This window comes from Actinia tenebrosa, unplaced genomic scaffold (assembly GCF_029948245.1).
Source record: "Actinia tenebrosa isolate PJP-AT-01 unplaced genomic scaffold, QUT_ActTen_1.0 PGA_scaffold3__52_contigs__length_22856419, whole genome shotgun sequence".
NCBI classification, from domain to species: domain Eukaryota; kingdom Metazoa; phylum Cnidaria; class Anthozoa; order Actiniaria; family Actiniidae; genus Actinia; species Actinia tenebrosa.
The window spans coordinates 17469466-17494876 of NW_028292580.1; the positions used below are offsets into that span (position 1 = coordinate 17469466).

The 25411-nt window shown below is 37.1% G+C and overlaps 1 protein-coding gene across 1 annotated transcript in view; it reads left to right on the forward strand.

Moving 5' to 3' along the window:
- Window positions 1–5175: 5175 nt before the first annotated feature.
- Window positions 5176–25411, forward strand: part of LOC116301602 (uncharacterized) — a 42589-nt gene continuing 22353 nt past the window's right edge. Inside the window, 16 exon segments of the mRNA XM_089035966.1 lie at window positions 5176–5217; window positions 11917–12546; window positions 12753–13138; window positions 13750–13993; window positions 14251–15437; window positions 15439–16981; window positions 17444–18251; window positions 18286–20438; window positions 20834–21001; window positions 21094–21471; window positions 22344–23192; window positions 23537–23631; window positions 23870–24013; window positions 24256–24346; window positions 24580–24962; window positions 25252–25353. Coding sequence (XP_088892092.1) covers window positions 11958–12546; window positions 12753–13138; window positions 13750–13993; window positions 14251–15437; window positions 15439–16981; window positions 17444–18251; window positions 18286–20438; window positions 20834–21001; window positions 21094–21471; window positions 22344–23192; window positions 23537–23631; window positions 23870–24013; window positions 24256–24346; window positions 24580–24962; window positions 25252–25353 — 9120 coding nt within the window. The 5' untranslated portion in view covers window positions 5176–5217; window positions 11917–11957.

Genomic DNA, 25411 nt, shown 5'->3' on the forward strand with positions numbered 1-25411 from the left:
ATTCAGTAAATCCAAGGACATGAAAACCTGGTTATTGGAAAAGGTGTGGTTGACGACCTTTTCTTTAGTTTATCCCTATTGCTTACTATCAATCACGTGACTTTTTTGGAGTTGACTGGGGGGCAAACAAGCGGTTGACTGAGGGGCAACTAGCGGATGTTAAGTCAAAACATGCCAAATAAGTCCTCAAACTATTGTATTTGACTATTTCTACGACATCAAGCCAGAAAACAAGAGATCAAAACAACCTCCAGGATTCTACAAGCCATTAAAAAAGAGCTATTACCGGAAGTGACGTCTATTCATAGCAACCTATAAATATGCGGAATCTCAATCATCTAAATAATGATTAATTATAATAGCAAATTTGAATTAAAGATTAAGAAGTGATTTGCTCCTCAAACGCACCCATACTCCGAAAAGCCCAGAGAAAACTAACACCAAACTTCTCTTCAAGCTTGCCGGGACATGCGTCTGAGAATTCCTCCACCTCACCAACAGCCAATAGATAATATACTAATATATATATTTAGGCACTGCCTAAAAGCGGAGCTCTCGAATGTGAATGAAACTGAAAGGTAAAAATAAGACCGGGAAAAAAATCTTTCAATTATTTCTTATTCGAGATGAAGATAATTTCTCCCATAATAAAATCCATGCAGTGAAATCGAATCGAAATGCCCTACATTGTTTTTCGTTTTTTTGTTTTTTTGTTTTTTGTTTTGTTTTGTTTTGTTTGTTTGTTTGTTTTTTTGCGCGAGTATACTCTCCCACTTAGGAATTTTGTACACAACTCACCACCACCCCCAGGGGCTAGTTTTGTTCTTAGAAGATTCTTCGACAAAGTTTTCCAAGGCCGACAGTTTTAGGCTTTAAATCTCTTTTACTTAAAAAAAACGAAAGATAACTACAGATAATCCAATACAATATCAAGTTTAGTGAAGTTTACCTCGGATGTCTTTCATGGAAATCACAAATCAGGAGATTTAGGGCAAATCAAGACTTAAAAACAGACTTGAAAACTGGCGGTTAAGGTGAGCAAAAAAATAAGGTTTTTAATTAGGTCTTTTGCAGTTGCAGTTTTCCAAAAACAAAGCTTACATTCATTTAAACTTGACAAGAACAACTGAGACAAAATAGAAAATAATGCAAAAGGCAATGCAAAATACAAAATGACTAATTTCTTTGTAAGTAAATTGGCGTTTGTAAATGTTTTTTGAATATCTTTTTTTAGCTTTTTAAAGTGAAAGTCTAGGTCTTTATACATCTCTCAACAACACAAATTTAAGCTCATTTTTATAATCATACTTGCTCGAACAGATTAATAAACAGTTGAATATTTGGTGAAAACTTATATTTCATTCAAAAATAAATAAATAATCTGTAGAAAGATATAAAATTATTGAATGAAAGTCTTCTTTGTTTTACCGATGGGACCCCGCGATAGGAGGCAAGCAAAGCTGCATTTTTTCTTTTTTTTTTTTTTTTGAACGAAAAATATACGATAGTTGGTTAAAAACAACCGAATTGTAAAAGATTTACAAAGCTAAATAAAGGACGAATATTTGTTGTCGTAATATGCTCTCCGTGTTATATTTCCTCCAACATTAAAATAAATTAAGCTATAGAAATATAAAAAGATTTGAGAAAAAAGCTTTGATTTGTCGATTTGTCGAGAAAAATGCTTGTCAAAAATAATAATAATATACGATTGTTTGCTAAAAAAAACACACCCGAATTCTTGAAGAACACTTTTTGATCCATCTTTGACTACATGAAAGTATTTTTTTAATTGTTTTTGGTCTATAACTTGTCCTAGAGCGATTTTTTCTGTGCATTTGAGAGCCGCATTTGTGAGTAGTTTTGCTTTGACATCAAGCGGGATTCCTGTGTTGTGTACATGGACGGACGTACGGACGTACGGACGTACGGACGTACGGACGGAAGTGACGACAGCCAAGCCATGAAAAATCAACTCGATTAATATAACAGCTCACCAAAAGAGAATACAACAAAAGATAAATTAAGACGGCACACCGATCACGTTTATCCATAAAAGAAAGATAAAAACACGAAACTCTATATATTGTACGTCATTCTTGTTTTGCCCTCCGCGTATCGTCAAAGTAGCCATCGATAATCAGCACTACGAAAAAATACCTATAAGTAGAGTTGCATAAAGTCGATTGACGAGTGTTCAGGTGTTAAGAATTCTATTGTTTGTTATTTCTTTATCGAAGTAACGATATTTATGTTATGATCATCCGGGTGGATGTAGTCCTGAGAAGGACTATTTGATAGTACTGACGTTTCGACAACCTAAGCGGAAGTCATCTGTCATTTGTTAAAATGGTTGCTATTATTCTGGAGATCTTTTAATAAATTTCAATATATTGCGGGTATTGTTGCAAGTCTTTATCTTCGTTTTTGAGCGCAATATCACGACCTATTTCAAAAACGGAGTTAACATTTACTTTTTTATCATTACTGTTTCATTAGAAACACCGACGCAGCTCACACTAGCTTTTAGCTAGTTATATCTTCTCATTCTATAATGACTGGTCATGGAGGGCTATTGCATATTATGTTGTTATGACTTTGATTAAGAGGCAATGTCTGTAAAAATCAAACATAATCCTTGATACTTTCGACTGACAGGCTAAATCATATGTAAGATTCAGCTTGGGTTTTTCAATGAGCGCTTTATGCGAAACTCTCGAATTCAGAGAAATTTGGGTTGTTTGCGCTCGGCATGCGACGAAACCTGTTCGAGGCAGACATAACTATATCCTTAATATATTTTCTTGGTGTTCAGTTCTGAAATTTGTTTTGATATTATTATTTGTGTATTATGACAGCAGGAATGTTCAAGAGAATAGAGATTCTATTTACGTCATTCACTACATTTCATTATAGTGTTATGCAATATAATTTTAGGAATGATTTGTTTACATGAATAATGCTTTTTGTATATGACTCTGCAAGTCTAGCATGTTTACTTTAGTAACCGGGATTGTTTTGACTCGTAGATCTACTTGTACTTTCCTGTTTTACATACCTCTTCAAATTAACCTAAACATTCAAACCACCAACATATGCAAATAAAAGTTATAAAAAACTTTAAATAAAAATATTTATCAAGAGTAAGCCTTCTTAAAAAGTAAGGTTTTAAGATCACGCTTAAAACACAAAATATCTCTGCATGACCTCATATGTGCATTATTCCGTAGTTCAGGCGCAGCATTTGAGAATGCTCTTTTACCATAGGATTTAAGTTTGAAAGAACCTTTGGTTAAAAGATTGGATGATTGCGATCTCAATTTACGAGCTGGCACATACGGTTTTACCAGTTTATTAAGATATGAGGGAGCACAACCATTCATAGCCTTGAAAGTTAATAAAAGTATCTTGTAGTCAATTCGTTGTTCAACAGGCAGCTAGTGTAGTTGTTTGTTGGTTAGTTGCTTGTTGGTTCTCTCCTGTGCTTCGAGGGTTTTCCGGGTTCTCCGCTTTTCCTCCCTCCGCAATAATGAACTCCTAAATTCCAATTCGATCATGGAATGAGGACCACAGGTTTGTTAGCCACTGGCTATGAAGTGCTACCCTCGTGAAAAAAGGACGTTAAATGATAGAGAATGGGCGTTATATGATCGTATTTGTGACCGCAGGATACTAAACGTGCTGCTGCATTTTGAACCTGCTGAAGTTTTTGAATTAAGTGTTTTGGCAACCCATACATCAAAGAATTACAGAAGTCTAATCTAGAGGAAATGAATGCATGAACTAGAGTTTCACAGGCTTCAAAAGAAATATATTTACGGATTTTCCAAATGTTTCTAATGTGGAAGAAACAGGATTTGCAAATGGAGGTGTTCTGGTCTTCAAGAGACATTTTGTCATCAAAGATGACTCCTATATCGCGAACTGATGAAGAAGAAATATTATGATCACAGTATTTGATAGAATCAATAGGTGGCCTGGGACGATGAGCAGCCGACAGTACAGCAATCTCTGTTTTGTCAGTGTTCAATTTGAGCTTGTTTCTAGTCATCCAATTATCAATTTCGCTTACACAAGGCTCTATTCTGAATTTGGCAGATTCCATTTCGGCAGAAGAGGATGTTTCAAATGTGATGTACAACTGAGTATCATCAGCATACAAGTGAAAATCAACATCATGTTCTCTCAAAATGTCCCCAATAGGTGGCATGTACATCAGAAACAAAATGGGACCCAAGATAGAACCTGTGGCACACCACAATGCACAGAGCGACAGGATGATACACCCGGTGGCACCCTGAACAGCAACACGAAAGTTCCTATCAGCCAAGTAAGATTCAAGGCCATGCCAGTCACACCAAACTTTGAAGATATCCTTTCTAACTAGATCTTATGATTAACCGTGTCAAACGCTGCCGAAAGATCAAGCAACACCAAAACAACACAAGGATAAGACGAGCAAAACTATAGAAGCCAAAATTCAGTACTAGGTATGAACAATAATCAAGCAATTTATCTTTTAGGTCGGATCTACCGGTGTTTTTTAGTCTAAATGTCCTAAATCTGGACATAAATGTAACTCTTTTTAGAACTTTGAAGTTATGTGGGCTTGTTCATAAGTATTATATAGATCGTGCCGACGCGTGTGTCGCAAAGAGCAAAGAAATACAATTTATTGCTCTCAATATTCAATCGACAAACAGAGCGATATCTTTCCCACTATTCCCACTATGAGGCCCAACTAACTTTGAAGTGATACCAAACTTCGATTAAAAGACTGTCTAATCACGGGAGATTAAAACAAATCTTAATTAAGAAGCACTTTGCGGAACGTCTTCCGTAAACAAATATATCTTCACTATGCCAATGTTGACCTTTACTGAACAATTCTCATGTCTTTGAGTCTTGTAAACAAATGTAAATTTGACTTCCTAATATTCCTGACAAATGGACTTCACAAAATGCAAAAACTTAGCCAGTTGTTGAAACTATTGCCTATATCAATACAGTACCTTGGTCTCACGAAAGCATACTCGCAAAACTTATTGCGTACTCGGGGAAAACGAACATTTATTTTTATATAAACTAAATATCTTGAATTCTTGGAAAACAAACTGAAAGACACGCATGCGCAAACATTTTCCCCTAGTGTTTATCACAAAGGCATTTGGTTTCTTCCTTGCCGTACGCAAAGCTTTTTTGTCTCGAATTTGAACGGTAAGTACAGACTTAAACAGAAGCTAAGATAAATAGTGGGAAAGACATCGCTCTGTTTACACGTCGAATGTTTTTTTTAGGATCAAAAATCTTATAAGAACTTTTTTGTGTGCTACTTTCACTTTCTTTGCATTATATTAAGCGATACCCATGCAGGGAAAATCTTATAGCTTCATAAAACAATATATCTATTAGTGGAGCAGTGTGAAGGATAAAGGCAATGACAATTTTTAATTTTTGTGCACTGTAACATTGTAGTACTCACCTTCTTAAATTATATGAACTAATTTTGGCAATAGGCATTAATATTTTTAAGGTGGCTGGACCCTCTCAAGCTTGACCGCTACCTTCCACTTTTGGAACGCTGGTGCATAAACGTGTTTTATCCGATTGCAAATCTTTTTTGCACATAAGTCACACAAAGATTGAATTAATGTTTGATGCAGTTTATAATGAGATCGGACGTTATAACACGTGATTATGATGAAATGAAAGCGAGATGAGACCGTGCATGGTGCGAAAGAATTCGATGTTATGATCATTAGCAAACAATAGAATTCCCAGAGCATCAAATGTTGGGAGACGATCAATGTTTTCTGTATTTCTCGTCCGCTTTAGATCGCTTTAAATGAGTTCAATAGTCTTGCAATTTTGTGTAATATTAGTTTAAGTTCTAAGGTGGCTCGACCCCCTCACGCTTGACCGCTACCTTCCACTTTTGGAACGCTAGTGCATAAACGTCTTTTATCCGATTGCAAATCGTTTTTGCACATAAGTCACATAAAGATTGAATGAATGTTTGATGCAGTTTTTTATGAGATCGGACGTCATAACACGTGATTAGGATGACATATTTGATTTCGTTTAGAAAATAATTTTAGCCTTGCAGAGCGTTCAACACTAAAATGCTTCGTACCACATAATTATATACTAGATGCCTCCATTTGTGGGGATTTTTGAAAAAATCTATCTAGCTGATTATGAGATATTTGAGATTATTTAAATATAGTGCATAATCTACTTCAAAACTAAACAATGGATTTCATACGGCCGAAATTAATATTTCAGAGCTATATATTCACAAAAGTCATTGCTCATTTAGTTTTACTCTGTATCTAGTTTTAAAAGGAACATTTTGAAGGTAATCGACTTATGCGATTTTGTGAAAACGTATAGTGCAGAAGACGGGGTAAACATTTGATGCGCACTTTTCATCGCAGTTTTCTAGTCAATCTTACTAGATCTTCCATTATTCTAAAACTCGCTGATCATTTCTCTCAAAATCACGTCAGAATACAAATTTGAACTTAAACTAATATTACACAAAATTGCAAGACTATTGAACTCATTTAAAGCGATCTAAAGCGAACGAGAAATACAGAAAACATTGATCGTTTCCCAACGATTTGATGCTCTGGGAATTCTATTGTTTGCTAATGATCATAACACCAAATTCTTTCGCACCATGCACGGTCTCATCTCGCTTGGCTGCTTTCCGATTTACTCCAGAAGTATGGTTCTTTATCTAAACTCAAAAGTCTTTCTCGCTTCTTTCTTGAAGTTTTAATTTGAGGCATGTTCGCCGATTCTATTCACTCACACTGACAAAGTACATCATGACAAACGTCCCACGTTTGAATAAAAAAAACAACTGTTTGTTACCAAACTTCGGGAATAAATCGGAAAGCAGCCAATCGAGATGAGACCGTGCATGGTGCGAAAGAATTTGATGTTATGATCATTAGCAAACAATAGAATTCCCAGAGCATCAAATCGTTGGGAAACGATCAATGTTTTCTGTATTTCTCGTTCGCTTTAGATCGCTTTAAATGAGTTCAATAGTCTTGCAATTTTGTGTAATATTAGTTTAAGTTCAAATTTGTATTCTGACGTGATTTTGAGAGAAATGATCAGCGAAGTTTTAGAATAATGGAAGATCTAGTAAGATTGACTAGAAAACTGCGATGAAAAGTGCGCATCAAATGTTTACCCCGTCTTCTGCACTATACGTTTTCACAAAATCGCATAAGTCGATTACCTTCAAAATGTTCCTTTTAAAACTAGATACAGAGTAAAACTAAATGAGCAATGACTTTTGTGAATATATAGCTCTGAAATATTAATTTCGGCCGTATGAAATCCATTGTTTAGTTTTGAAGTAGATTATGTACTATATTTAAATAATCTCAAATGTCTCATAATTAGCTAGATAGATTTTTTCAAAAATCCCCACAAATGGAGGCATCTAGTATATAATTATGTGGTACGAAGCATTTAAGTGTTGAACGCTCTGCAAGGCTAAAATTATTTTCTAAACGAAATCAAATATGTCATCCTAATCACGTGTTATGACGTCCGATCTCATAAAAAACTGCATCAAACATTCATTCAATCTTTATGTGACTTATGTGCAAAAAAGATTTGCAATCGGATAAAAGACGTTAATGCACTAGCGTTCCAAAAGTGGAAGGTAGCGGTCAAGCGTGAGGGGGTCGAGCCACCTTAAGCTTACTTCTCGACTTCGGTTTTCAAGAAAAATGCAACAAATGATCAGTTCCTGTGACCATTCATTGAAACTTTGACTCTTACCCAAATAAAGCCGCTTACGTTTTTTCTCAACTTCGGTTGTCAAGAAAAAACACAATAAAGTCTATCGCGATAACACGAGTTTTCCTGGTCATATCAAGAATAGTTAATATTAACTATGTATCAAGTGGTGTCAATCAAAATATTTACCCTGATATGACTCAAGGGAGTTCAATGCCGTCAATCATTTGCGTTTGACAGTTATTTGTCTTTGGTCTAGCCAATCAGTGTTAGCGAAAATAAGTTAGGAAGGAAGCTTCTTTATTTTTGCCACGGTAAAAACATCAGTCGATTGCCTAAAAATATTTAAAAGTAAAGATTTACGATTAAAAAGCTAGTTACTGTTTTACATGTTTGCCGTGGAGCCCTTAGTTACAACTTTTCTTACTGTACAAACTATCAATTTCCGTTTTAAATTTTCGTACTGACTTGACCTCTTTTATATTTAACGGTAGGTCATTCCACAATTTTGCCCCACTATAGCTGAATGATCGTTTTAGATATTCAGTGTGTGGCTTAGGTATTGACAGTTTATGATCATGATTTCGAAGGTTGTATTTAGTATGGTAGTCGGAGAAAAGGTTTTGTAAGTAAACTGGTGTACGTCCCTGCATCGTCTTAAATATTAGTAGGGCTTTTTGTTTTTTACGACGAACTGCAAGTGTATCCCAGTTTAATTGGTCAAGGAGATGGCTAGATCTTATGTCATAGTTAGATCTTGTGATAACTCTAGCCGCTCGATTTTGACGCTTTTGTAGTTGAACACATAGTTTATCACTTAATCCATCCCAAACTGCACTACAATAGTCCAGTTTGGGTAGAATTAAGGCTTCGTAGATTTGGATGGCACTATCGGTCGAAATAAATGGGCGAACACGTTTTAGAGCCCCTATACTTGAAGAGATTTTCTTCGAAATGTTGTTAACATGTTCTGACCAATTAAGGTTTTTATCGATAGTGACACCCAAAGATTTGGTGTGATCAACTTGTTTAACGCTAGCTCCATTAATCGCAATATTAATAGTGGAATCGCATTGCGCTGTGAACTTTTGGCGGGACCCAATAATCATAAATTCCGTTTTCGCTACATTCAAGCTTAGCTTATTTGCTAACAACCACTGATGTATATTAGTGAGTTCAGTGTTGATGCTTGGTTCCAAGTCTCCTACATTTTTACCATGAACGCTGATGCTGGTATCATCAGCAAACATTCTTGTTATGGCTTGCGCCAAACAATTTGGTAAGTCATTAATATACAGGAGAAATAAAAGTGGGCCTAAATTACTGCCTTGTGGTACACCGCAGCTCACAGTACAAGGCTCAGACAGACTTCCGTTAACACTGCACAGCTGAGACCTCGTCAGTAAATAAGAACGGAACCACTTGAGTGAGCCTTCATCTACACCATAATTCGATAGTTTGGACAAAAGAATTTCATGATCTATGGTGTCGAAGGCTTTTTGGAGGTCTATGAAGATTACTCCGTTAAGTAGTCCCTTGTCTATATTAACTGACCATTCGTTCGTTGCTTCGAGCAACGCGGTGACAGTGCTGTGCAGGGAGCGAAAGCCTGACTGGCATTCCGTCAATAACTGGTTTTCATTCAAATAATCGTATAGTTGATCATAAACGATCTTCTCAAATATCTTTGAAGCAGTGGGAATAACCGAGATTGGGCGATAATTGTTTAGGTCAGTTTTCTCCCCTTTTTTAAATATAGGCGTTACTTTCGCTATTTTCCACTCCCTAGGAAAAATGCCCATTTTAATAGATTGTCGAAAAATCACAGTGAGAGATGGTCCCACTATAGAGGCGGACATTTTTAGCAATTTGTTGGGTATGTTATCTAAGCCTGCAGCTTTCTTTTCCTTTATACTTCCTAACAAGTCGCAAACAGTTTGCTCACTTGGAGGTTGGATAGCGAAAGTTTTACCAGTTGTAGGTTTCAGAAATGATTCAAATTTAATGTCAGATGGAGGTAATTTATTGGCTAGAGTCTGGCCTATACTTGTGAAATGTTCATTGAAAATCTCGGCCATCTCACTTGGTGAGGTTACTGATTTATTGGCAACTTTAATTTCGGAAACGCCGGAAAATTTGCTAGCCTTTCGAGCACTTAGATCATTAAGGAGGTGCCATGTTTTCCGAGGATCAGATTTATTTAGTGCTAAATTTTCCGTAAAGTATTTTTTCTTCGCTAATCTAATTTCGTTATTAATCCTGTTTCTCGATTCTTTGTATTTTTTCCAAAATAAGTCACTGTCAGTGGAAATGGCTTTCCTTTTCAATTGGTCACGTGACCGCATTTTCTGTATTAGCTCCGTTGTGATCCATGGTGAGTTTTTCCTTCCCACACGCTTGTGGCGAACAGGCAGGTGGGAATCAATACACTCGGTTAGCAAGGTTTTCCAGCGAATCCACATATCATTCGGATCATCGTAAGACTTGATGTCTGACCATGGCAGTTGTTTGAGATCACTCAAAAATTTGTCTTGATCGAAATTTCTGAAGTTACGTACCTCAATTTTGCGAGCCTTTGACGGCTCGTAATGAATTTTTCTCGTCATGAATACTAAAGAGTGATCACTGATGCCAAGATGATACACACCTGACTTACTAATTTTGTCGGGAGTGTTTGTCACACATAAGTCAATTAATGATTTAGTGTTATGCGTTACACGTGTTGGCTCATTTAATAGCTGATAAAGCCCATAGATATCCAAAATATCAATTAAATTAGATGAAGCTAGGTTCGTTCTCGTTAGTTCTAAGAGATCGCAATTTATATCACCTAACAAATAATAATCGAGATTTGTCTTATCAATGCTATCTATGAGCTTTTCAAATGTCGTGAATAACTCGAGGGGTGAGTTGGGAGGGCGATACCAAGTACTAACTAAGAATGATTTAAGTTAATGATGCATATGCTATAATGTATTCGTGAAATTATACCGATCTTTGAAAATCACTCAACTGTAAGTTTATGTCGCATAGAACAATAGAATTCTGCACGATGCCGTGACCAAATTCTGAGGAAAAAGGTGTGACGAAATTCTAAGAAATGTCATATCAGCAAATTCCCGGAAATTACGTAACTAGGGAAATTCCCAGAGTAGATATGGAATGGGGGTTCTGCACCACGGGTACCGTCGGGCTACCACGGGCCCGTAGGGGGAGGGGGTAGTCTGCATCATATCTATATTTAGCCAGGCCCAATTTTTTAGGAGGGGGAGAGTGCTCAGCCATATCTATTTCATAGTTTGCTGGATTGCACCATACCAACGCAATCGGGATGGCGTCATTTTTATTTTTGGGACTCTTCTACAGTGGGAAATTTCAAAGTGTTTTTCTATTTTCGCTTGATCTTCTGATCAGTGTGATTCAGTTGGATTCGCCTCAGTGCAACTGTCGCTGCGATATGCAAATAATGAATAAACGTCATGCATTATGAGAAATTTGATTATATTATATTTATTTCGATCTCGTATTTGTGTGAAATGTTTGACAATAAAATAGTTATAATCGAAATTTTCTAAGTCGCCCAAAATCGTAAATTAACATTGAATCTAACTCCGGTCTCCCGCGTGACAAATATTGACCATAAGTGTTTTTCACTCAAGTTTCTAGGGGGTGGTCGGCCATATCTATTTTTTGGTTTGCTGGATTGCACCATAGCAACCGGAGCGCTCCGGAGCATGCCTGAGCAAGAGGCTCCCCCCAGACCCTACTCCGGGCCTGTAATAACGGTGATGTCATAGCTATTCTAAAGTGAGGTGCTGGAGTCTTAATCGGGGTTGTTGAAAAGATATGACCTCAATGGGAATCGAACCCATAATGGATATTTGGTTGTGTAAGAACAAATTATTCAAATTTGCAAAAAAGATTTTACGTTCACCATTTTATATGGGAATGTTTCAATGGAATCATTGATGATGGAATGGTTATAGATCATAGTAAAGTGGACAACAGATTGTGTAATTTGAAATTAGTAAGGCAAAAGTATTATAGTAAGAAATCTGCTGTAAAAAGAGATTATTCATTTGTGACTGAAGTTTAATCTTTTAAAACTAGAATTTTTTAAAAAATAACGTTTACTTTTGCTTTTCCTTTCAGAAACAAATGCAACCGAAAAACAGTTTTCTGAAAACTTCAAAATGACTCCAGTCATTCTAATACTACTTTTAGCAACTGCTAAGAGTGGCTCTTTATTTGAACTAAATGGAAACGTAACAGGAACTAGGAACCTGACTAAGGTTGATTCACCCTACATGGTAACTTCAAACATTGTCGTCACAAAAGGCGCAACTTTGAATGTCGAGCCTGGCGTGGAAATCTACTTCTCTCCAGGAGTGGGACTAAAAGTTCACGGCACCCTTAAGGCCCAAGGAACGTCAACCAGTCGTATCACTTTAACAAATCTTCAGTCTAACGAGACTGTTGATTTAGACAAAATAAACGACACTATTCCTTACAACAAAGGTGGCAGGCTAATTGGAGGTGCTGATTACCGTACTGGACGGCTAGAGCTGCTCGTCGATAACCAATAGGGCAGCGTTTGTTATAATCGTTGGACCACCTCAAATACAGAAGTTGCTTGCAGAATGTTAGGGTTTGTGGGTGCGAAAAGATATTATTCTCTTCGTCATGGTGTTACAAAAACCAATATCTTCAGCGTCAACTGCAAAGGAACCGAGGGGAGTTTGCTTGATTGTCCTCATCAGCCAGGGTCCCAGATTAATTGTCGTAAGTAGCTTATTGCAATATGCAGGTAAAATTTTGAAAAAAAATTATTTCCCTAATTAGTTTTTCTTTGATTCGAGCGAGTGCAGTATTTGAGGTCCGTAATGTATTGGCGCTCAACTGACTGACAAATTGTTAAGGCCATGCATGCGACATGAATGGGTATCCTAGATTTCGATGGTGATTTTTCATACTGTCCTTTTTCTCAGGCCACTACAGTGATATTGGTATCAAGTGTTACACGCTTCTCCCTCTACTAGCCGAAAGAGTATACTGGAGTGGCATTGAGTACAAAGACACAGCAAGCCAAGTCCAGATGAGATAAGTTGACATTCACAAGGCTTTTATTGGTATTCATGGACATAAAGTCCTACCACCTCTTTACAATGTTACTCTAACATCATCCATCAGAGGAATCAAGTCAACGGAGCTGAAAGACGGCGAGTTCTTTATCCACGGCACAGTTATTAGCGACAGTATGGTAAACGGAATCGTTATATCTTCTAACAACGCGTCATTAAACATTAACAACAGCGTCGTGTTCAACACCACAAATGGAGATGGGATCGAGTACTCGAGAATAAGAAAATCATCGGTGGATTTATAAGATGTTCATCCAAGTAATGCGTCTTTTCCTCTTTACCTTACCGTATCTTCAAAATGGTGGGAAACTGAAGATACCATCAAGGTAATAGTGATGAAAAATAGAGTATCATAAACTGTTTGATCCCGATATGTTATGATCGTTTTCAAAAGTATCACGTGCAGACTCATAAACAAATAAATGTTAAAATATTGAAATCCTAGTACGATACTTAGGCTCTCCGGAATGAACTGTTCAAAAGGATCAGTAGATTTAGTGCTGTAGATTCAATTATACAGTTGCTGAGTAGTGAACTGACTACAGTAATTTTTACCAAAATTTTATCATTATGGTTGCCTAAATGTATGAACGTCGTACATGGTGTATTTATTTCTTAAAATACCTTTAGTAAGCAAACAAATTCTTTTGCCTAAAATTACCTTGCTATCATGCTCACCAACGATGCATTTTAAAAAAATGTCGCGATCCACAAACATTTTTTTGTTACTACTGCAGCCGCCGAATTATTTATGAGAAAACTATAATAGTTATTGGTTGTTTTCCAACCATCCTAAAAAAGAATAAAAACGAAACAAACTAAGGTCATAATTTTTTATTTAAAGGTCTTCAAAACGTCTACCGGCCATACTCTTGCCCTTCACTTTCAATTCTTAAAGGGCCAAGGATACTATATTGAGGCACGTGACGGTGACAATATTAATTCCACACTTCTAACACGGGTGACACAAAGTGATAGTGGACGAGCTGTAAAGCCTTCTTTCACGACAGGAAACGTGCTTTGGATAAGGTATCGTCAAACATATCAGTATGAAGCTGCGGCAGAGCTCCTTATTACTGAAAGTTCAGGTAATAATTAATGAAAAATTAAGAAATATGCTTGTATTGCTGTTCTGTGCTTCTGTTTTTTTCTTACTACTGGGTTATCCACTTTTCCCGCTCGTTTTGGTTCTTTCGGTAGACGCGTGTACCATATTTTGTAATTCAAAGTTTCCCGCTCTTTTCTTTACCATTAGCGAATGAATTCCCAAACGGATGGATTAGTTTAAATGATAAACAACTATGTTCTGAATGTTGATTTTGATTTTGACTTTTTTTTAATGCAGATAAAAGTTCATTGACTATTACTAACTCAAAATTCATTGGTAATAATGGTTTTGGCATGGCTTTGAAGGATATCCCCAATCAAATATACATAGAGAACACAGATTTTTCTCTTAACACCAAAGACGGAATGATGGCCAAAAACCAAACTGGGAAGGTTTCATGTTCTAGACTACGTTTCAGCAAAAATGGTGGAAATGGCGTTGCCTTCTACCATTCGAGTATTTCTATTTGCAATTTATCCGACATCAAGGCTTTTAATAATCAAGAGAAAGGAATGCTATTGCAAATATCTTGGATGAACTGCAGCATTAGTCATGCCCGTCTAGTGCTGAATAATCATCAAGGGCTGCTATCAAACAAAGTTTCAGGGGCTTTAGACCTTGCGTTTTGTAGCATATCAGAAAATCAGCTAAGTGGAGTCGAGATATACGAGGGCATGGCTTCTGTAAGCATTTACTCTTCGTATATACTACAGAATTCGAATCATGGGCTTAAGCTAAGGAACGAAGGTGGCGAACACCGAATTATCGATTCCTTCATTGAGAAAAACAGACAACATGGCATCTGCATGCACGAATTCCAGTCCTCGAGCAGCAACCCTGTTCCTCAATTGACCGGAATAAATATACAAGGAACTAAGGTTTCCGATAATTTGTACCACGGAGTATATCTTTCTCCTGCTTGTCAGCATATCGAGAGCTCAACGGAAAATGTGTCCATCGTAATAGAAGAGAGTAGCATCAGTAACAATTCACGCGGAGGCTTGCGCTTTAAACAAGAAAGCTGCAGCCGTGGTTCACGTTACAAGCAGGTATCACTCATGATGTCACACAATGAGTTTCGAGAGAACAAGAACCAAGCACTCTACGCTTCATGTATTTCACTTTATAGACTTAAAGCCGAAATACGGAACAACTCTTTTTATAACAATTCTAGCCAAATAATTGTTATTACCGATCAAACCTCTTATGAATGCAAGCCGAAAAGTGTCAGCAATCCTGTCGAAGTCAGCATAAGTCAGAACCAGTTTTTTGGCAATCGTGGTTCAAATCTTGTTTACATAGATTTCATGGGGTTTCCTTTGATTCGAAAGGCCAGCGTCGATAATAATACCTTTCAAAACAACAGCGTGAAGTTTTTGTTTCCAAACTTGTACCAAAGTTCTACCGACAGAGCTTTGGTTGTTTTTTAAGGAGGGAACTTTTACATTCCACAACAATTCATTGGACGCAAATGACTGTCGTTATTTGTTGTCTACATTGTACGTCAATCATAGCAGTGTTGTTGATGCCAGATTTAATTGGTGGGACACGAAAGACGAATGTGAGATAAAAGACAAAATATCTGATTTTTACGATCGTATTCAACTTGCTAAAGTCAGATACTTTCCTTACTTCCGTTCCTCAAGAATCATTGACCTGGAAATTGAACGTCTACCGCACATAAGGTGTTTTCTTCAAGACAACACTATAGGCGGTGCCTTGGATGGAGAGCTATCTTTGCCTCGTAGCCAAATGCCATATAAGGTGCGGGATGACATTGTTATCTTGGAGAATGGCAGTCTTCGGATACCCAGTAACACGACTTTAATGTTTCCTGCTCGTTCTGGTATGTTGGTACAAGGTGAACTCCATGTCATGGGCAAGAACCAAGAAAAGGTCAACTTTATAAAGAACATAATACAAGAAAATATACGTCTTTCTGGTGGACAAGGACCTTGGGAAGGTGTACTAGAATTCTACACTAACAACACTTGGATCCCAGTATGCGACAACATGCTTCCACTGGAAGTAAAGGTCGTTTGCCGGCATCTCGGTTTTATAGAACGTTTTACTAGTTATAGGTACATATCCCCAAAACCAACAGACCAATTCGTTTTTGGCATCAAATGTCTCGACCCCGACAAAGATGACATTATTCAGTGTAGCAATAAAAACTGGACCTTTGGGAAGAACTGTTACAGAGTTCCACTTATGTACTGTCTCAGGGACTACTGGGCCGGCGTTCATCTTGCGATTAGCAATAAAAAAAGTGACCTTCATCATCTGAACATTTACGATGCTGGATTCAATTACAGAAGTGACATTAGTCTTCCAGGTTATGCCTTAAGAATCGACTTCGATCATCATAACTTGAGTAACATCAACATCAATTCTTCTTCGGGCATCGGCGTCCAAGTCTTATTTCCAAGTCCATTCTTGAAGAAGTCCTTCATGCCAAATTCTAAGATTTCTCACACTGCATCCACTGGCATTATGCTTGGATCACCATACTTAAAGCTCACGGACGTGGAGGTGGAATCGACTGGGGCAGCAGGTTTTCAATTACAGAGCCAGTGGGACGCTTCTACTACTCATGCGATTCAAACCATGAATCCAAGTGTAAAGAAAATCGCTATTTGTTCTCAAAATATCACTTACTTGAAAGAAGACGACATTGTGTACCTCTACTCAAATTTACCCTACGAATCAGATGTAACATGCCAACATCTATTTGTAACAGAGCGAGGCCGTAGACTTGGAATCCAAGTCCTTTATTCGCAGCTACACTACAGCCACCTCCATGTCTTTGATGGAAACAATATCACGGGCAGAGATGGATGGAAGATAGAAACATTTAATATTAAAGATCGAAAAGTGTTCAACTCTTCAAATAACGAAACCCTTCTGAAAATCGAAAAGTACTATTACAGCACAGTATCGTTCCACTTGCTCCTTTTTCCTATTGAAGGTATGACTGCATTATTTTTACAGTTTCCCAAACTCTTCCACTAAAAATCTTAGAGTGCCCCTCATTCCTAACTCTATATTTTCAGTATTGATTCTACTGAAGTGTATAGCTGAATGGTAAAATATTTTTATATGATTTGAATGATGCATCTTGGAGATCAAAGTTTATTCTTCCAATGTTAATGAGGGTGATGTCATACTGCTAAGTTTAGATTGTTGTCATTTGTAAATTGAAACAGTTCCCTGAGCCATCTTGAAAGGTAGCCTTGCCTTTGCATCGAAGCTGGAGGAACGGTCGCAGCTTGCAATGACAGAGACCTTTTTTGACATCTTGGACAATTATTCAAGTCTCTATCATTGCAAGCTGCGACCGTTTCGATGCAAAGGCACGGCTACCTTTCAAGATGCCGCAGGGATCTGTGAAGGGGACTATTGAACATTGTTTTTTATTTGTTTATTACAGATGAAAAGCCATTTGAAAGCTTCATTGAGATCGAAAATTCGAATTTCAACTTGATAAGAGGCATGAATATTGAAGGCAACGTCATCAGTCACCTCAAAATCATAAATTGCAGTATGTCCAACTCAAGCTACTATCTCAAAATTTATGCAAAAGAAATAACCACGGGAACAATGCAATCCATCACACTGGAGACCAACTGGTACGGCATCTACCTGACATACACCTCGGGAAACTTTGGCATTTATGATTCACGTATCACAAGCAATACCGACGGACTTTATTTACATTCTTATTCAGCCTATGACAATAAAATGGTTTTCAATTTGTTCAACTGCAGCATTACTCATAATTATCGTGGATTCTTTATCTACGGTGAATTTTCAAGAACAATTATTGCTGTGCAAAACAGCACTTTTGCGTTTAACAGAGCGTCTGCGATATCTTCCGAAATCTATCACGCACAACAAAATGTGTCCTTCATTTTTAAATGGAATTCATTTAAACAAAACCATGGCTCGACCATGTCGATATATCTTTGCCGTTCAATTGTCACAGAGTGTAGTATAAATATAACCGAAAACAGTTTTGAAAATAACGTTGGATATGTCATACACGCTAGATCTTGTAGGTATTGGAATCGGAATGATAATAATATGGTTCTTATGAAAAGAAACATATTCAGTGCTAATCAGTGTAGGAGAGGAGCGGTTATATCTATCTACGAACAGATGTACAGTCTGGAAGCTTCGCATAATGTTTTTCAATTTAACCAAGGCGTTATCTTGATGTACCACCTTTACCATTCTGGGCCATTAAAAATGTTTTTCAACATTTTTAAAAAGCAATAACTGTACTGGGAGATCAATAATAGAAATTCAAAGAATCGAATCTTACACTGAACTTGTTTTGAATGAAAACATTTTCGAAAGAAATACTGGTGTGGCGGTTCTATCGACGGGTACAAGCGGTTATTGCAGTAGTTCGTTACAACTAAGAGGAAATGCATTCAGATACAATCTGTGCATTGAGAAGTCCGTGTTGTCTATCAGTAACCAAAGGAATGCTTTTGAAGCATCAGGAAACGATTTTCATTCTAACTTGGGGTCGACTTTAGTATTCGAAGGAGCATCCATTATGGCTAACCTTCTCTTTGCTGATAATTCCATAGAAAACAATACTTGTATCTCAAGAGAGATGGTTTCCATCTTCAGAATGGAAGGAAACATTGATGTAAGCAACAACACATTTCACCGCAACAAAGCCATTGGTATAATGTCGGTACAGTCATTGCATAACGTTGAATTCCAGCAAAGTAACAAATCATTTTCAATCATTAATAACACGTTTAAAGAAAACCAAGTTGCTGCTGACGCCCTTTCACGTGTATACTTCAGAAGCAACTGTGCCCTGAAATTACGTGGCCTTCTTTATTACAAGATAACTGAATTTTTCCATAACAAATTGACAAATCCCTCCTTTGAAATGGAATTTTGTCTCCACATTCAAGCTCTTTCGCAAAAGGATATTTTCAATGCCAGCCATAACTGGTGGGGAACTGTAGACAATTACCATTTAAGGCAAAGAATTTTCGACTTTGATGATAACCACGACTACGCGATTGCTTCGACTTCACCTTTCCTAACAAGTTACAATGATAACAAAACAGTTATGATTGGCAATAAAGTAAGAGCTCTAAGGGGAAACAAACTTGGGGGTCGTGTAGATGAGTCACTTTATCTCACAGAGGAAGCAGGCCCTTATAAAGTTACTTCGGACTTAACTATTCTTCCTGGTGTGGTCCTCACAATAGAACCAAATGTGTCGTTAAGATTTTCTCCAGGTGTTAGTCTACTTGTTATAGGAACACTTATTGCTCGTGGAACAAAGGAAAGGAAAATCAAATTCACTCTAGACAACCCAAAAGGAAGTCAAAGTGTTCGCTTGAAAGATGGACATTTTCCTTGGGAAGGTCGTTTAGAGGTGTACCACGAAAACAAATGGATGCCTGTGTGCTGTCCAGACAGTACGTGGAATCTCGCAAATACAAAAGTAATCTGCAGAGAGCTTGGATACTTGCCGCATCAGGATGCACATTATACTAAGTTTGATTTTGGACCAAGTAAGCCGTGGCCGTTCAAGATACACTGTCATGGCAACGAGACATCATTGAGCAAGTGCGAAGCAAAGGACCATTCTTATGCTTCTAATACGTCAAAATTTGTCGGATTGAACTGTAAAGGCCAGCCATGGGGAAATATAAGGTTTGTTGAATCAAATGAAAATGGTACTGTCAAGGAGAGCTCCGTACTGGAACATGTTGAAATAAGTTACTGTGGCCGGCACTTCAATTCCAATGCATCTGCGATTGAAAGCGTTATACGAAACCCCAAAATAAACTTTGTCACTATTCAAAACTGTGCTTTTCAAGGCGTCAGTTATTTTTTAGCAGGGAACAATGTCAATGTTACCAAATGTGATCTGAAGCATCTTCAAGGAAACGGTTTTAACGTCATTCAATCCAGCTTTGATGTTACTATAAAAGACAGCACTATCGAAAACACTGTTAATGGGGTTGTTCTGGATTCTCCTCAACAACATAATATCCCTTTAGTTCAATACGGAAGAACATCGATTTGTGATCCCAGCATAAAAACGTTTGACGTGAAAAATAAAGGCATTGTATTCTTCGAGTTGAACGACATCGACACTGAGAAATTATCTACAATACCATATGTATATTGCCAAAAAGATTTCAGAGCTGAAACAGAAGGAAAGGGAGTTCGCATACGACTTCTTTTTCACCAAGGTTTACCAACAATAAATATCTATGACAAAAGGAGGACGCATACATTTCAATACAATTATCCGGAATATTTACTGAAAACCATCTTGCACAAGGATCTTATTTTTCCTGAGATAGGAAATATTCAAATGAAAGGTAACCTCAAATCAAGAGTCATGTTTGAAGTGGACGTTGTGGATATTCACTCTTCAGGTAATTTACGTAGTGAAATAGCGATATTGTGTGTAAAACTATTTGCCAACACACACGCTTGGAATATTGTTTCTTCACTGCTTTTGAATAGTCTCTTAGAGACCCTTTTTTAAACACCCTTGACATTTATTCCCATGTCTCTATCATTGCAAGCTCGCCTTCCGTCTCGGTTCGTTGCAAAGACACGGCTACCTTTAAACTGAACTGTGAAAGGGACTATTAACTATTTTTATCTAATTAAAGATTGGATTTGCACACCTTAAATATTTTCATCTTTTAATTTAATTTTTTTTTGTTTGCTATAAAAGCTTTATCCAATTTTATAATAAGTACACCGTGTGAAGATATAGTGTACAGGGGTTAGCTGAAATTAAAACTTTATAACTTTGTTTCAGATATACCTTGCAATTTGCAATACGGAATGTGTGGTTGGCAGTCGTTTAGTAACATGACTATCAACGGTATCAACATGACAAAAACATGGGAAGCAAAACAAGAATACTATACTTACAATGGATACTACAACTATCCGCAACGTGATAACTCTTTTAACTCTGACCAGGGTAAGTACTTACAAACGAAAACAGACTAACAGACCAACACAGTTATAACATCGTACCATTTATGCTGAATTTTAACCAATTTTTATATTCAGGTTATGTCGTAGGAATTGGCCAGCGCCAATGGGGTTATCACTCGCCAGGCAATGCATCACTTGTCAGCCCTCTACTAACCTCTCAATCACAGTTTTGCAAATTGGTTTTTTATTATAAATTTCGAAGAAGTGGAAGATCGTCTTTTAACGTATTTCTACAAAAAGGAAACGATATCTTTGACAGCTCTTCAGAGCTTATTTTCTTGTGGACGCCAAAGACGACCGAAGTTCTTCAATGGACAAAAGCTGTACTTGAACTACCCAAGGACTACTTGGAGTATCGAATAATCTTTATTGGATCATACACAGCAGCTACTAATAGATACACCAGAAATTTTTTCATTCTTGATGATATTCAGATTCAAAACTGTGCAACTGGTGAGTAAAGTCTCCTAAAGAATATGGCGCCACTGAATATGCATAATTCATTTTACTGCTCGAGGTTGATGACACTAGTATGTAGAAATCAAAGTTTGCTGGTATGTGCTCTAGAGGTAAACTTGATATAGCTATTTCAAGAAAGGTTGATAAAGTTTTTGTTGAATTTTGCATACCAAGCCCAAAATGCACTATGGGCGATGCGAAGGTCACTTCCACATAAACAATATGATATTTTCCTGAAATCTTTGTCTACACGTTTTTCCTGCATACATTTTTGTTGTGCTGTCTTTATTTGTTCAATTATAATTATTTAATACCTTTCAAGCTTAGTAAGCAAGATGCAAGATGCAGGATGCAACATGGATTGAACAAACCTTTTTTGAAATAGCTGTATATTCTAAAAAAAGAATGCCACATTACAAAATAATGAGCTTATTCCTGAACCAAGGAACTGATCACACCTTTTGCCACACACACACACACAGCGGTGATCATGACCGGCAATTGAGGTCCTCGCTTCTAAAACCAGGACACCTTCCTTTTAAACTTTAAATAACACAATTTCTGTACTATAATAAAGACTTAAGTATGTTGATGACTTTTAAAATGTGGCACTTTGCTGAAAAAAAGTCTAAATTAGTCATACTTTTTAAAGGAGATTTCCCTACAAATACAGTCAACTCTTGTTACGGCAGACACCCTCAAGACCGTCACTTGATGTCCTTAATGCGAGGCTTTCGCAAAAGCAAGGTGTTTGAATTAAATGTCGGGACAAATATCTGCAAGCGAGAGTTAACTGTATGTTTATTTTACTTGATGTTTATTATATAATAATACTTTCCGTGAATTTGTTTTTCGTTCTCGTTTAGGAAAAGATGAATTGGAGAATAACGTTATCCGAAACAGTGACATACATGGCGTGATGTACAAGTCATCTTCAAGGAATCACTTATCTATGAAAAGAAATGCATTTATCGAGAATGGGAATTCAAAGACTGCAAAACATCCCGTCTATTCGGGTGTTGTGTTTGCAGAGATAAAGGACAAAGATTTTCTTTTTACAAACAATCATGTCGCTGGTAACGCTATCGGTGGTTTACGCGTGCAGACAGAAAACAGTGAAGGTAATTTCATCGAAGGAAGAAAATTAAAGAAAAGTTGGGTTTATGGAAACACGTTTGTACAGAACGGTAAGGAAGCCTTATATCTCGTGTCCAACAAAGGGACTCCTCATGTAGTGTACATCAAGGAAAATTCCTTTTCCAGTAATTATGGCAAAGGCTTTGTTTATAACAGCAAGAACAGTGTTGTCAAAATTAAGGACGTACCCACAAAAATAGAAGATAACTTCTTTTTCAACAATTCTGGCCTTTTGATCATGGAGTACGAATTCTTGAACGACAAATATGAAGGACAGCACTGTATAAACAATACATTTTTCTTAAACACTGGCACTGCATCAGAATATGATGCAACTATCCGGACCAATGGACCAATTCAGTATCATGGTAATAGCCTGAAGAATCCCCACAACCTTTATGAGATTGATACAACTATTTCTGCCGTCACGGATCCCGTAAATGCTACAATGAATTGGTTTGGATTTGGCACAATACCAACTGTTAAACCAAGACTACGTGACCACGGCAACAACAACCGTTTACCAAAGATTCTTTTTGAGCCATTTGTTAAGATACAACCAAGAAATATCCTCTCTCGTGAGTATGAAACGTGTAATGAAGGCTGTTGAACACAGCCAAAATGTTAAAGACATAGTTAAGTCACAGCCAAATATATATATTATAGATTACAGATTCTCAGTATAAAGATGATGTTAGCACAGCATTCTTGAGTTCTTCACTGTTGTGAGTTGTCAAGGTTGTTCAAAAACCTGAACATTTAGGCCCAACAAAATATCGTTAAAAATCTTTACCTGTGCGCCATGTTACATGAAAACCATTTTTTCAAGCAGCATTGTACGCGAAAAGTCATCGTTGAAAATCGTCTAGTGCAACAATACCTTGAGCTAGTGTTAAATGTTGTTGCTTGTCTTATTTTCTAGTGGGGTGTCCTCCTGACTGGATGAACATGGGTCCAGCTTGTTATGTCTTTCGTGCCGGAGTCCAGTCCTTCCAGGATGCAGACAAATATTGTAAGGTACATGCAAGGCTTTAAAACGTTCTGGTTAGTTTGCTGGAATTTGGCCATCGGGGATCGCGATTATTGGCGACACCTTTTTCTCTTAGTTCGGATTATAATCTAAAGACATTTTAGTCGCCTGGAAGGCCAAAAAAGGTCCAATAAACAACAACATTAATTTTAAATGACCTATCGTTCTTATTTGATAAACGTGTATTATTATTTGTTAACTTTAAGTTTTGAATTATTTTCACAGTATTACGGAGGACATATACTTGTATCGAGCTCTCCAGGTGAGAAAGAATTGTTAATCAAAATCATGGCTATGATTAAACCTGGCACTTATGACCAGCCGCCACCGATACCATTATGGATTATTAGCAATGACATTCAGGAAAAGGTAATTAAACTATTTTATATCATTATTAGCAAGTAGTACAAAAATAAAATAAATATAAACGTATTCGTTATCTAATTGTTTTAAATTATTTGATCAATATGAAGTATATAGGAATTTAGATGTTGATCATGATGACATGACGTTAATGATGTTGTTGCCGTTGCTTTTGTCGTTGTTTTATTTTATTTCATTTTATTTTATTTCATTTTATTTTATTTTATTTGTCGCTATTTCTACTTCAGGACGACCGATGTCAAGTTTTGAGTCACGAAGGAAATATTACGGAGGTGTCTTGCAAGAGCCATTACTCTTTTGCTTGTAGCAGAAGCGAAGGTAAAGTCAAAATAGCCTCTCGGCTTTTAAGATTATACAATCTGTTATTGCATTCAGACGAACAAAGAGTTTACAGCGGCCATGTTGGTGTACCAAAACAATACCTTTTCTATCCTCCGGTAGTTAAACTCTATTTTTATGCAAAAACTGTGCAGAAAGTTTCGATTGTATGGTTGCCTTGTCACGTGAGTGAAAGCGCTCTATGACATTTTTGTCCTTACGCATTCTTTTAGTGATTCGTTGTCCAAATGGGTGCTTATATAATGGTGATTGCATCGGATCCACGTGCTTTTGCTATCGAGGATGGACAGGACAAGACTGTTCCAAGCCCTCCTGTCGAGACGTTCATAACTGTTCTGGCGTCGGTGAATGCGTGGGACCCAACGTTTGCAAGTGCAAGTGGTCATTCCGAGGACGTGCATGTACTTACTCGTATTGCTCAAAATTCAAAAATTGTTCAACTTGCGTCACTGATCCTTACTGTGGTTGGTGTGATAAAATGCGACAGTGTATCCCAGGTGACTATTCCAGCCCCTATAAGAAGTCTTGCTCAGACTGGTTCTACTATCACTGCTACACAGTAGGTTCTGAAAGCCATTGTTCCGACAACATTGGGGTACGTATTCATCGAATTTTAATAATCTAGAAGCAATTAAAGCCTATCTAAATCCTGCCTGGAATTTCGGATGTTTTTATATAGCCTGGTCAGATTAGATAGCCTGACCAACATTATTGAATGTATCTTCGTTCATCTGTTGAAGTATATGTGTGTGTGGAACTACTTACGAACTAGTCGGGAAGTGGAAATCAGATCGGACACGTTATTCATCTTAAAAGGAGAAATGCTGTTTGGATTATTTATTTCGATTTTGATATGTCTTTTTCTGTTCTTTTCTTAATTTTAGCAAGTCGATTGTCAGCATAAACAGTGTAACTTTGAAAGACCTTCATCTAACATGGAAACATATGCAAAATGTAGAGATCTTGAGAAATGTTACAACATCGAGGTAAATATCATTATCAACATTTTCTTTCGGTAACATACATATTTTCATAAAATGCGAT